Below are 14880 nucleotides of genomic sequence, written 5' to 3'. Positions count from 1 at the left end.
TTATACTATTTAAGTGTATGATTGAGTTGATATCGAGATCATTAGTTTATACTATTATAGAATATTTGTATATTTTCATACTTTTATGTAAAAATTAAAATTTTATCATCCAATCAAAACTTCATTATTGTCTTATATGACAATTTTTTACATAAAATTTATAATTAGATTTTTAATATTGAAATTTTTTTATCATGATAATTTTTTTACGTGCTACTGAAAAATGATAATATCATGATAAATAATTGAATTGCATTTATTATTCTTAACCTAATGTACTTACCTATTAATTTCTTTTTACTTGTGATTTAAACTGTTTTTCTCATTGAAAATTCGTACATATTGTATATATGTTGCAATTAATAGTTTCAAACTATACATTTTATTATTTATTATATATTATTTTTAAACATATATATATATTAAATACATTTTTTAACACCCTTTATCTTATCTGTTTTGAGAAAATCTAATACTACTGTAGGAGGGAGATAAAAAATATGTAAATCTTCTTTTTTTAACCAAAGCTAGTTTGACTAAGCCATCTGAAACTTGATTACGCTCTACAAGAATGTAGCGCAAGATTCACTATTCTTCTTGTGATAGAATATTCCGAATTCGTCTAATGAAGGCCGAATTCGAAGTGGTGGAGATGCTTTCTTGAATTGCTTTAACAACCTCCAAGCTGTCAGAAAGAATTATAATCTTGTCATGACCTCGATGTTGGTTAAGCTTGAGCCCCTTCAAAGTGCCTAAAATACATCTTTTTCCATTAAATATATTTGTTATGGTGCTAAATACTTTTTTTAATACATTATAGAGTAAAGAGCAATTTAATTCTTAATTGAAGGAGGTTAATTTTTAAAGTGTTTGAAATTGAGCAAATAAAAACAATTGAAGAATTAATTATTTCCATCAAATAAAAGTTAACATGATGAAAAGGGAAAAAAAATAAATATAATTGTGAAAGAATATCAATGCGTAAATTTACAAATTGTTCGGTCTTTGAAGTTGAGCTATGGGGTATTTTTGACAGGCTGAATCTTTTACAAGATCGAGGATTGAATAGATTATCGATTCACACGGATAACCTTGAGGTGGTTCTTGTTTTGCAAAGGAGTTTTACAACTAGTTCGAGTTCAGCATGGGTTAGGCAGATACAATAGAAGTTACGAAATTTTGAGCATTGGGAGATCAGACGTGTTCCAAGAGAAGCTAACTCAATCGTAGATCGAATTGCCAAGATGGTGTCTGTGGACATGGAGGGAATTAATGTTTTGGCATTTGCTCCTACATATCTTTTAGTATTCCTTGAAAGTGACAAAGTTAATGGTGCTTTTGATTGTATTAACGTAGGATAACTACTTAAGCTTTGTTTTCTTTCACCAAAAAATAATAATAACAATAGAAATATGATTGTGTCTTAACTCAATTAATATGGACATTGTTGTCAATGTAGAAGAACGTGGGTTTGAGTGCACTGAAACACATTATCCTCCTATTTATGGGTTGGAGAGGGGTTATAGATAGTTTTAAGCATTATGTCAAAAAGAGCAGATATGATGAGGATCGATAATAAAATTGTTAAAAAACCAGAAATAAAAAATATAATAATATATAATAATTTAAAACTTAAATAATAAAAGAATTTACATAAGTACCAACAAATTAATAGAAAAAGTGAACGAATTTCTTCTCGAAGTATTTGGATCAAGTTCGAATCTTAAATTTATTTCTCTTTTGAGAACTTTACTTGAATATTATTATCCGGTTTGAATAAAATAGCCTAAGATGTAAAGTGACACAATTGATTATACCAAAATAAATAAAATTTTATTTTTTAATTTAAAAAAGGTTCATTATTTTTTTTAATTCCAAAATTTCATAAATATTTATTAATTTCTTCAATTGTTAGAACTATGTCTGCCCATTAGACTTGGGGGTTGCAATGTGTTGTTGATTTGTATATGTATTTGCCCAGCTTCTAGAAATGTATGTTGGGCTTGGCCCTGTTGTGTTTTATGATTTAGTTTAGTAAGAAATCAATATTTCCCTTTAAGAAATTTAGGGTAAATTCCAAAATTCATCATCCAATTATGCATTTTAGTGACTCCCCTTAGTTGCAGTTAACTAACTCACGAAAGTCTAGATTTTAAAAATTTTAAAAATTTCTTCATCGTTGTCTCGTATCCCTGCCACCCACTGCTGTTTGATCTATTTAAGCGCCTTTCTTCAATCACTTCCAATTTATCATTTAGGGTCTTTACTCGCAATGAAAGAAAGTTTAAGCTCACCGTTCCTTCTTCAACTTGGCGACATTGATGACCAAGTACCAGCAGAGCACAATGATAGCAGTATGTAATAGTTACTAGTTGACTATCAAGTGTGGATAGAAATGATATGCTGTAATTGGGAAACCAAATTGCAGCTTTTATTTTTCTAACCTCAAAATTTAAAAGTGGCCTCACAGAAAAATTGATGTAAAAAAAAATTAGGATTGAGTAATAATTTTTAGAGGTTGATTAATGTAAATTCTTGAAGAAATTAGGATTGATTAATACAAACCCTTGGAGGAATTAGAATTGATTAGGAATTTAGCATTTTTATTTAGTAATTGTTGTTACTAATGTAATTACAGTGAATCTTGTGTTTGAAAAATTCATTATAGCATTCTCATGACGGGTTAGTATTTGGTAAACTAGTAGTGTACTTTTTTTATTCCACAAGCAGCTTCAAAAAATTGACATGTGTCTCTTTTTTTAAAATATTTATTTTTTTAAATATTTTACTTTGTGCTTATAAAATATTTATAAATCCTACAACTCTAATTGTGGAGTCTAAAAAGTCCACTGACAGTCTACTAAATATTTTCTAATTCTCATGACCCCAAAAAGCATTTAAGTGATATTTATTTTTGTGAAAGAAAATTACTAATGGTATATTGACTTCATGAAAACATTTATGTGTTTAAGGCTTAAATATATTTGTTCTAAATGTTTAACAAGAATGGAAAAATATTTTAAAAGAAAATCTACTAGTAAAATGGAGAAAGAACAACAAGAAAAAAAATTATACATGAGTTAAATGACTTTTATAAACGTTTTAATTTTTAAAATATTTGACTACACAATCTAATTTTTTTTATTTTATCCCTAATTATTAAGTTAAGGACAACTAATAAAATAATAACTAAAATATTTAATCTCGAAAAATTAAATAGTTAAATCGAAAAAATTAATAATTAAATAAACAAAATAGAACAAAGGAATAGTTAAACCAACCCATCAATCCATTAACATTATTAGTGATGATACAAACTAAAACTTTACAACAATTACCAAACAGAACAACACTCATCATTTGGAGCTACATATAAAAGTGCATATATATATATATTGCTTGCCACTTCCCTTAGAACAATAACACTTATGATTGTAAGCTGTTACACAATTCAAAACGACACAAATATAGAAAGAATTCTACAACGATTCAATTAATTATCTATAAATTCCCATCAAAAACCTCGTCGACTTTCAGTTTCAGAGCTGAGCAAGACGGCGGATATCAATGGGGTAAGCATCGGTAGGAGATTGAGCGCTGTAGGATCTCCTCCCAATGATCACATTGGCAGCCTCACTTGGATGAAATGCATCCCAAAACAAGTACTCATCCCTGTTCTGGCATGGTGTTTGGAATGGCAAGCATGTTATTTGCCCATTGTTCCTCCCCACTCCACAACATCCTGCATTTGTCACCTTAAAACCTGAAATATTATTCCATATATCAAGTCATTAGTACATTATAACGTTTGGATCAAATTGTAAACGACTGATTGTATGGTTACCGTAAGCTGCAGGGTTGCTGGTGATGTCTTGGAAAATTCCATAGGCGTTAATGTAGATGAATTTAGCATCAGAATTGGCGTTATTGAATTGATCGACAAGACCCCTAAGCTTGTTATTGAAAATCCTATTGGCAGCATTGATTCTCTCCACACATGTTCGACCATCTCCACTGTTTTGAGCCAATTCATTTGGACTGCAACCGATCTGACCCAAACCTATCAACACAAACTTCCTTGCCCCATAGTTGTATAATGCCTGAAAAAACCATTCATCCCATCCATTTTACAATAATCATAAAAAATTGTAAAATATAAGTATGTAAATAATTGGCTTAATTCCATTAAACGTCCTCAAACTATCATCCTAATTCCAGATTCTAAGTCATCAAAGTATTAATAACGAATGAATAGCGTCCTCTCATCAGCTTAATCATACTGTTCAATGTTATTTTGAGTCTGATATGAAGTATATTTAAAACATATGGATTAAATTGTAAACATGTGTATACTTATCATATGATCAGTTTGGATATCAACAAATTAATAGTATCTAATTAGTTTGGATGTGACATTCAAATTGTTTATAATTCGATTCATTAGATATGCTCCACGTCATATTTTAGCTAACATTTAGTGGTCATAATTAGAATATGTGAAGTTTTCGAGAGCAATTTAAAATCCAGATCGAGTGGAATTAAACCTAAATAATATTTACTAACCTGAAGCTGCTCAGTGTACTCTTGAATCAGAGAATTGGCATATTCCTCGGGACTATATTGTCTACTGGTTGAGTAGTAAAGGGGCATGAAATAGTTGTTAAGGTAATCGTTGCTTCCCAATCCAATTGAATAAATACACTGCCTTAAGTAATTTGCTGCACTGTCTTCATCTCCAAGCACGTTCACCACTTGTTGAACTGTTTGTTGGTAATTTTTGACTTGCCCACTGAAACTAATCCGAGCTCCCTATAGTGAAAATCAACCAATCGTTAAACCAAGCGATTTATTGGGTTAATTATGCTCCAAGTCCCTATACCTTTTTCTTTTAAAACTAGACCATGTTTTTTATTACCAGTTGTTGTCCAGTTTCTTCTCTGATTCCAGCAGCAGCAGATGCATAGTTAACTCCTCCCAGTATTTGTCTACCACTTGCAGTTGAGTATGGAGGGATGTAATCGTCAAACCCCAAAAGTTCAGCTATAAATTATAAAGCAAATAAAATGTGTTAAAATGACAATATATCACCACATGATCATTACTACATATAGTACTATCCAATCTGTTATTTTCAAAGAAACAATGGTGAAAGAAAGCTCAGTTTACCTATGACATCCACCGTAGTTCGACCGTTCGAAAACCGGCCGGTCGGTCCATTAGCAAAGTCAATCCCATAAGGCAAGTAATCAGCTCTAGCCAATGAACGAAGTTCATTATTGTTCCCATTATCTACCAATGAATCTCCAAAAATGAAGTAACATGGGACTTGGGGTTCTCCTTTAACCCCAAAGAACAAACTCAAAACCAACACCAGCCCTGAAACCCCATACCATTTCTCCATATTATACTATCAAAATTATATAAAAAAAGTGTGAAAAAAGAATGATGGAAATGTATGTGAAAGTCAGCTTAATGTATAGGATGAGCAATATAAATGCTAACAGGTAAGTATTTATATAGAGGGAGTAGATGCATATTGGTTTTTTAAGCTTTTACAGGTGAAGTAGGTTAGAACATTAATTGTACGCGGAGACTGTGTGGAAGTCTGTATCTCTGATGCAATGATTTAAGTTTCGATACTAATACATTTATATATAATTGCGGACGACGAGAATTTTTTATGGTGATGATGAATTATGATAAATATTAAAATGTAAAAAAAAAAGAATATTGATCATGATATATTGCATTAAGATCATCAAGTGCTGGCCTTGAACCTGGATCAGCTCTACATTTCTGCCAACGACTTAGATTTTACTCAAAACTGAATAGAAGTTGGCTTGTCGGTCCACAGTCAACTTGTGTATATACCATACCGTCTTTTGTTACTTTTTAGTCTTAAATATTGATTTAGCCGAAATAAATAAAAGATAAACTGTATTTAAGGTCACTAAACTATTAGTAAATTTATGTTTTAGTCACTGAATAATTCGAAAATTTCATTTAAGTCATTGGGTTGTTAAGTGTTTTTTTTTTAAATTTAAAGTCTAGCTAGTGAGCTCTGTTGCGCGGAAGCGTGTGAAAGAGTAAAATTATTGTACTAAAAAATCACACTAAGTTCAATTCCCAGGAAAGAGAGGTGAATCACGAGGATCACTTAAGTACCAAGTCTTTCCTAGCCAGAATATCCCTCTATCGTAATTTAATAGCACAATAAATCACTACAATCACACTCACAAAATATGAACAATAAATAGTAAAGAACACCAGAATTTTAACGAGGTTCGGCAAATCTTGCCTACGTCCTCGGGCACTACCAAATATATTTCACTCCAAAATACAAGTGAAACTTTACAAATAGGGAGAGAGAACAATGCCTTAAGTAGAGAATGGCAAATGTGGGATGATGAGAATGAGCAATGGTTGGCCTATTTATAGTTGAGATTCAAGGGCCACCTTGCAAAGTCACTATTCACTTAGGGACCAAAAATTGCTATTTTCCCATGCCCAACACTAAATAAATATTTGGTGCCCATAACTTTGACCTTTCCAAAGTATGGGTAGGTATGGGAAAGGTATGGGCAAAGTATGGGGTATATTCTAATAATCTCCACCTTGAAGATTTGATTAGGATAATCTTATCTTCACACAATTCTTTCTGCTTTTGACAACAATACTTGATAGTGCCTTCTTCGACTGTTAAATTTGCAGGATATTGATCAAGTTCAAACAATGTTCGAACTTGGTTGCTGTTACCACCTTGGTCATCATATCTGCGGGATTATCTGCAGTCTTGATCTTCTGAAGACAAATTTTCCCCTCTTCAATAATTTCCCGCACAAAATGGAATCGTACGTCGATATATTTTGTACGTGCATGATAGACTTGATTCTTTGCTAAATGAATAGCACTTTGACTATCACAATACACGTTAATATGCTCCTGAACCAACCCCAAGGTTTTAGTCATACCTTGTAACCAAATAGCCTCCTTTACAGCCTCTGTTACAGCCATGTACTCGGCTTCTGTGGTTGACAACGCAACTGTAGACTGTAGTGTAGACTTCCAACTTATTGGTCCTCCAGCAAGTGTAAACACATAACCGGTGGTTGATCTTCGCTTGTCCAAATCACCGGCATAGTCAGAATCAACGTACCCAATAACACCTTTACCAAGTGTATTATCCTGCTTGAACAGTAATCCAACATCCACGGTCTTCTGAATATACCGTAGAATCCATTTCACAGCTTGCCAATGTCCTTTTCCAGGATTATGCATATACCTGCTCACTATACTAACTGCCTGTGAAATGCCGGGTCTTGTACACACCATTGCATACATCAAGCTACCCACTGCATTAGAATACGGAACTTGCAACATGTATTCTCGTTCCGTATTCGTCGAAGGAGATAGTTGTGCAGAAAGCTTGAAATGAGAAGCCAACGGGGTACTTACAGGTTTGGTCTGCTCGTTCATGCCAAACTGCTGTAGTACTTTCTTCAAATACTGCTTCTGAGACAAGCTAACTCTGCCATGAGCTCTATCTCTACATATTTCCATGCCGAGAATCTTTTTAGCTTCTCCTAGATCTTTCATCTCAAACTCGAGATTGAGTTGAGTCTTCAATCTTTCAATCTCAACTTTGCTCTTAGATGCTATTAGCATATCATCAACATATAAGAGCAAGTATATGAAAGTTCCTTCTTGTAGCTTCTGAAAATACACGCAATGATCAAATTTACTTCTTGTGTACCTTTGCCCTTTCATGAACTGATCAAATCGCTTGTACCACTGCCTCGGAGATTGCTTCAATCCATAAAGCGACTTTGTCAATTTGCAAACCCAATTTTCTTTTCCAGCAACCTTGAATCCATCTGGCTGAGTCATATAGATTTCCTCTTCCAAATCACCGTGTAAAAACGCGGTCTTCACATCAAGCTGAACTAGTTCAAGATCATATTGCGCAACCAAGGCTAGCAAAATCCGAATAGACGAATGCTTCACAACTGGAGAAAACACTTCATTGTAGTCTATTCCTTCTTTCTGAGCGTAACCCTTTGCTACCAATCTAGCCTTGTATCGAATTTCATTTTTACCAGGAAATCCTTCCTTCTTTGCATATACCCATTTGCATCCAATTGCCTTCTTTCCCTTGGGCAGTCTCACCAACTCCCAAGTCCTATTTTTATGAAGAGACTGCATTTCTTCATTCATAGCTTGCTTCCACTTTACACCATCAGAGTTACTTATTGCTTCTGTGTAAGTGGAAGGAACATCATCATCTGCAATTGGAAGTGCATAGGCCACCATATCGTCAAAGCGAGCAGGCTTACGAATCTCTCTTCTTGGCCTCCTATATGCAATTGAATCTTGTTGCTGTAGAAGTTCTTGGGTCGAAACTTCTTCATCATTTGTTCTTTCAATATTAGCTGGATCATCATTAACCTTTTCAAACTCCACCTGCTGCAAAGTACTACTGGTTTTGTCATCCTTCTGTGAATCCTCGTTCTTCATCATGGTTGATTCATCAAAAGTTACATCTCTACTGAAAACAATCTTCCTTGTATCAGGACACCAGAGACGGTATCCTTTTACACCACCAGTTATACCCATGAATAATGTTTTCTTTGCTCTTGGGTCTAACTTAGATTCTTTTACATGATAATATGCAGTGGAACCAAAAACATGTAAAGAATCATAATCAGTAGCAGGTTTACCAGTCCACATCTCCATAGGAGTTTTTCCATTTATTGCAGCTGATGGCAATCGGTTAATTAGATGGCACGCATATGTAACTGCCTCAGCCCAAATTCCTTGCCCAATCCAGCATTGGACAACATACATCGAACTTTCTCCAGTATAGTCCGATTCATGCGTTCTGCCACCCCATTCTGCTGTGGTGTATCTCGAACAGTGAAGTGCCGCACAATGCCCTCATCTTGACATACTTGTAGAAATGGATCATTTTTGTACTCAGTACCATTATCTGATCGAAGTCGTTTGACCTTTCGACCTGTCTGAGTCTCCACCATCTTCTTCCACTTCAGAAATGCATCCAAAACTTCATTTTTTCTTTTCATTAGATACACCCATACTTTTCTTGAATAATTATCAAGAAAAGTGACAAAATAGTGCATACCTCCCAAAGAAGCCACTTTGGTAGGTCCCCACACATCACTGTGAACGTAGTCCAGAATTCCTTTCGTATTGTGAATTGCTGAACCAAATTTTACCCTCTTCTGCTTGCCCAGAACACAATGTTCACAGAATTCCATTTTGCAAGAATTTGCACCTTTCAATAAGCCTTGCTTCACCAATGTCTGCAAAGCTTTTTCACCAGCATGTCCCAATCGCCTATGCCATAACCTGGTAGCTTCTGAATCTGCATCTTTCGCAGAAGCTGTTGATGTTGATCCAATAACTGTACTTCCATTTAAATAGTACAAGTTATTTCTTCTAGTGCCTTTCATCACCGTCAATACCCCAGCTACTACCTTTAGTAATCCATCTCTCAAAGTGATTGTGAGCCCTTTAGATTCTAGGGCCCCTAATGAGATGAGATTTTTCTTCAAGCTGGGTACATAGCGAACATCTGTCAGAACTTAGATTGAGCCGTCATGGTTCTTCAATTTGATTGTACCTACACCCATTGTCTTACAGGCACTATCATTGCCCATAAAAACAACTCCATCTTCTAGTTCTTCAAGACTAGAAAACCAGTCCTTATTAGGACACATATGGTAAGTACATCCCGAATCCAATATCCACTCATCCGTTTGACATGCCATTGCCATGCCAACCAAGCTAAAGTCTGACTCCTCATCATGCTCCGCTACACATGCATTAGAAATAGACTTGCCCTTTTGTAACTTAGGACAATTCTTTTTCCAATGCCCTTTCTCACGACAAAAGGCACATTCATCTTTGGCGGGTCTCCCTTTGGACTTACCCCTTCTACCAGGTTTGCTGCTGTGTGAACGACCTCTTACTGTTAAGACTTCTGCGGTTGTATCTCTGTGATCTCTTTTATCTTTCTTTCGAGTCTCAGATCTATACAACGCACTACAGACTGCATCAAATGTGATCGTGTCCTTCCCATGAAGCAATGTGGTGGTAAGATGATCATATTCATCAGGAAGGGAATTCAACAACAATAATGCCTTGTCTTCATCTTCAAATTTCTCATCCAAATTTAGCAAGTCTGCTAAAATTTTATTGAATGAGTTCACATGGTCATTCATCGACATACCGGGTGCATACGTGAATCGATAAAGTTTCTTTTTCATATAAAGCCTATTTTCAAGACTTTTCGTTAGAAACTTTTCTTCCAGTGTATCCCATAACTTCTTCGCTGATGTCTCCCTCATGACAGAGTACTTCTGCTCTTTGGCCAAACATAGGCGGATTGTACCACACGCCTGTCTATTGATCTTGGCCCACTCCTTGTCATCCATCTTGTCAGGTTTTTCTTCAAGGGCTATATCTAGCTCTTGCTGACATAAGACATCCAGGATCTCACATTGCCACATACCAAAATTATTGGTACCGTCAAATTTCTCTACTTCAAATTTTGCATTTGTCACAGTAGTCCTTGCTGATGACGATGCTGCTGCCATTTTTCTCCTCAATCCCAACTACTGTATACGTGAACAGTACCGTATACGTGAATAGTTCCGTATACGTGAATAGTACTGTATACGTGAATAGTGCCATATACATGAATAGTGCCGTAAACGGTCGTATTCCCCAAGTACGAACCTTGCTCTGATACCAATTGTTGCGCGGAAGCGTGTGAAAGAGTAAAATTATTGTACTAAAAAATCACACTAAGTTCAATTCCCAGGAAAGAGAGGTGAATCACGAGGATCACTTAAGTACCAAGTCTTTCCTAGCCAGAATATCCCTCTATCGTAATTTAATAGCACAATAAATCACTACAATCACACTCACAAAATATGAACAATAAATAGTAAAGAACACCAGAATTTTAACGAGGTTCGGCAAATCTTGCCTACGTCCTCGGGCACTACCAAATATATTTCACTCCAAAATACAAGTGAAACTTTACAAATAGGGAGAGAGAACAATGCCTTAAGTAGAGAATGGCAAATGTGGGATGATGAGAATGAGCAATGGTTGGCCTATTTATAGTTGAGATTCAAAGGCCACCTTGCAAAGTCACTATTCACTTAGGGACCAAAAATTGCTATTTTCCCATGCCCAACACTAAATAAATATTTGGTGCCCATAACTTTGACCTTTCCAAAGTATGGGTAGGTATGGGAAAGGTATGGGCAAAGTATGGGGTATATTCTAATAAGCTCCAATCGACGATTCGACGACCGGTACGGTGATCAATACCCATCAATGAGTAGAAGTACATACCTTAGATATAAGTCAATTTGACAAATAGTGTTGGAGATCGGGAAAAAAAAGTTGTTTGGATTTTGGTTTGCAAATGCGTGACATTCTTAGATATTTCATGACAAAAACTGAATTATAAAAGAGAAAGGAAATAATAACTTTCAATTGATTCAAGCACTGTGAACAAAAAATGCCATATAGCAACGATTTTAACAACTTAACGACTTAAATAAAAAATTTCAAATAGTTCAGCATTCATTTTGTAAGTTTTTTAAGTTGTGACCAAAACAGAAACTTACTAATTTAGTGACCTTAAATGTAATTTACCCTAAATAAAATTATCATATATATATTGCATTTAAGCATTGATATCAATATCAAAATAAGCTTCGAATGTTAGTTCAAATGGTTTTGATAGTTTTAAAGACATGCTATACTATAACATGAATAAGGACAAATATGATAATTGTCGAGCACTATCGACTTAACTCAGTACAATATGAGACCACTCTTTAAATCAACAACCGATAAAAAGTAAATCCAAGAACCAAGCGCAGTGGCAAGAGGTATTATCCCTGAGAGGAGCATCTTTCTCTTATCTTCTTCTTGTATCTCATATTCATTCCTCTTAATCACATACTTTTATTTTTGTTTATTGCCAAGTTGTCTTATTGATTTAAGCATTGAAAATCATCTTGAAACACAAATTTTAATATTTTTATGGTTTAACTTCATCTTGTAAGAACTCGACAACATTTGAGTTCATCCAACTTAAATCAAAGTGATTAGAACTTTATGAAGTTAAGTAGATTTAAACCCATAATGTTTTTATAAATAAATATAATTAGTTAAGAGTCCATATATCCGTTAAATCTTTATAATTTTTAAAAAATTAAATCAAATATTTATTATTTTTAGGGAAGTAAAATATAATTTTACTTTTACCACTTTAAATAAAAAAAATCATTTTAAGAAACTTACCAGCACCCTAATTACGCTATATATAATGCTATAGGAGAGACAGTCCCATCTATATGAATAACAAAGATTTCAATTAATCCACTTTTTCTTTTCTTGTCCAGCGACTACATTAATGAACTAGTTCTACTTTAAATAATTTACTTTTTTTTTAAAATAAAAATAAAGATTGTTGGTAAGACATTTTTAATACTTCCCTTCATATAAATGAGTATATGAATTGTATATCGTTTTCATAAATCGATTACACCTACCCTTATAATCAATGAAAAAAATAATAATAATTAGATTGCTGCTCTAATTAATATTGTAGCTACGCTATTGAATGATGATGTGCACATGGTTTATCGTTTTCAATTCCCCGTTTTTTTCTTACATTTGGATGTTTAATGACACCTATACATAAGCCATATATAGTTGCAGCCTTTTTTAACCTTGGGAAAATAACATTTGGAAAGTCAATCCTATAAATGCTCAACATATACATATACATATACATATATATATCATCACCATCACCATCATCGTCATCGTCATCATATATATTGGTGATCTAACAGAAGAAAAATAGCAACTCCATCACATGCAAAAAGCTACACTAATCGATAATAGACCTACTGTGGTCCTATATATTCCTATATGCATATATAATTTTATGTCATCTTCTCAATTCAGTGATGGCTTCGATTCAGGTTTTCAGATCAAAGTAAATGGTGATGGAGGGTAAAATGAAAATTCATCAAGGGTCAAGATTCAAACATGTTTCGTGCAAGTGTCTGCGTACGTCTTCGAAACAATGGAAGTAATAAAAGTCATTAATGGTGGTAGATAGCAAAATTTAATGAAGAGACTCAAGTCATACAGGGTAACATGCATGGGGTCATCCAAGGGGCACCTCAGCTCAGCTGTGTACTTGCTGGCTTTTGTTTTACGAGTTCCAAATGCATAATGTTGATGATGATCGAACCAAGGGGCCGGGGTTAGGATTGAATAATTTATGGTCTAATTTTGGGGGTCAGTCCTTCTAGTTTGCTAAAATTTATTACTTAACATCTACTTTAATTAGATATAGTTTGATATATATACTTTTATAATACTATTTATAGGTTGCAGTTGTTACGATTAAATTTATGTGGATTTTTTTTTACTATCATACAATAATGGTGACATAATGCAAATACTCTCAAAGTAATTTCTGAACAACTTGATATAAGTTTGTGTCTTGATTTTTTTTTTTTGGATGTTACTCTCTTATATTTTGTAGCTGTATTTATAATAAGAAATGAGTTTGTGGACATTTGAAAGTGAAATAGAGTCGTTGCTAGCATTAGTTTTAAATTGAAAAATTGATCCTCTAATTAATGTATTGATATCAATACTGATATTTTGACTAAAAATAATTGTTAGTGATCGTTGAATGAGTTAAGTATCGATATATACTGTAGGGCCCAATTTTATCCGGCCTGTTAAAAATAAAACCCAAAGAAACAAACAAGCCCAATAACCCAGCCCAAATCAATTTATCCTAAACCAGACCCCAAAACACCCAAACCCTAGCCGCATGTCTAGCGCCGCAAGCCCCATCAGCCCCACGTCGCGCCCAACGTCCAGTCGCCGCAAGACTCGGAGATCGGCTTCCCCACGCACGCCGTTCGCTCCTCAAATACTTGTAAAACGGACTCAAAGAGTCCAAATAATGTAAAACAACAAAAGACAAGGAAAATAGGTTAGTGTTAGGCTATAAAACAGTCGGTCTTTTGTAAAAAGAAAGGGGAGATCAAAGAGAAAACAAAGCAAACATCAGTATTTTTAAGGTGATTATTTGAAGTTTCGGTTTTTTTTTTATTTGTGCTTTTGTGTACGAAAATAAAAAGAATAAAGGAAGGGAGACTTACCTTGGCCTTCAAGAGTTGTTAGGAGGGGTTAAAGAGCCCAGATCTGGCACCCCTCCGGCCTCCGATTACACGGAGTCGCAGCGGAGGGTGATAGGGAAGCGGCGCGAGGAAGCTTGGGTATTAAACCCTAGCAGAGCGCCAGAAAGTTTTTTACTTTTTTTAAAAGTTTTTTTTTCTTTCTTTTCTGTTAACTGGTAAATGATTTTCGAAAGGAAATTTGTTTTAAATAACATGCAAAACGGCGTCGTTTAGCCCAGGCCTTGACCCGCGCGGTGACCCGACCCGGAGGGGAGGATCCGCGCGCTCTGACGTCAGATGGAATAATTGCGCAGTTGGCCCCTTACCTTTTGCAGCGTGCTTCAATTAGACCAGTTTTATTTTGTTTTAAATTGGGCCGCATACTCGATATCTGTTTCAATTCAGTCCCTTTCTGCGCAGCGTTTTGGAAGGAGGGGATATTTTCCCTTTTGGTCCTCCACTGTTGTGCGCGCATTCAGTGTGGTCCTGTCTTTTAATTTGCTTCAAATTTACCCATTTTTTTCTAGTGCAATTTAACTTTTTTTTAGCTACTTTATTTATTTAGTTTTTTTTTATTTAAGAAATTTATGCTATATCATGATTTCATTTATTACTATTATTACCA

The 14880-nt window shown here is 34.6% G+C and overlaps 1 protein-coding gene and 1 long non-coding RNA gene across 2 annotated transcripts; both read right to left on the bottom strand.

Moving 5' to 3' along the window:
- Positions 1-3271: 3271 nt before the first annotated feature.
- Positions 3272-5618, bottom strand: LOC107941809 (GDSL esterase/lipase At1g29660). The gene is made up of 5 exons (XM_016875427.2): positions 5167-5618; positions 4916-5040; positions 4564-4809; positions 3845-4100; positions 3272-3763 (listed from the first exon to the last, which is right to left on the bottom strand). The coding sequence occupies exons 1-5, from the start codon at positions 5399-5401 to the stop codon at positions 3540-3542; spliced, it is 1086 nt and encodes a 361-aa protein (XP_016730916.1). The 5' UTR covers positions 5402-5618; the 3' UTR covers positions 3272-3539.
- Positions 5619-13673: 8055 nt separating this feature from the next.
- LOC121222311 (uncharacterized) lies at positions 13674-14880 on the bottom strand. The gene is made up of 2 exons (XR_005919543.1): positions 14238-14880; positions 13674-14021 (listed from the first exon to the last, which is right to left on the bottom strand). It is a non-coding gene; the product is annotated as an uncharacterized lncRNA (long non-coding RNA).

Source organism: Gossypium hirsutum, chromosome D10 (genome assembly GCF_007990345.1).
Source record: "Gossypium hirsutum isolate 1008001.06 chromosome D10, Gossypium_hirsutum_v2.1, whole genome shotgun sequence".
Taxonomy (NCBI): domain Eukaryota; kingdom Viridiplantae; phylum Streptophyta; class Magnoliopsida; order Malvales; family Malvaceae; genus Gossypium; species Gossypium hirsutum.
The sequence above is the reverse complement of the archived record's forward strand: the minus strand, read 5'-3'. Positions and strand labels throughout refer to the sequence as shown.

Bases quoted from the DNA above. Each gene is read 5' to 3' on its own strand.
- LOC107941809 (XM_016875427.2), bottom strand. From the start codon at position 5,401: ATGGAGAAATGGTATGGGGTTTCAGGGCTGGTGTTGGTTTTGAGTTTG. The intron at 5,041-5,166 runs GTAAACTGAGCT...TATAATTTATAG, and splicing joins AACTACGGTGGATGTCATAG to CTGAACTTTTGGGGTTTGAC. The intron at 4,810-4,915 runs GTAATAAAAAAC...TTTTCACTATAG, and splicing joins AAGAAACTGGACAACAACTG to GGAGCTCGGATTAGTTTCAG.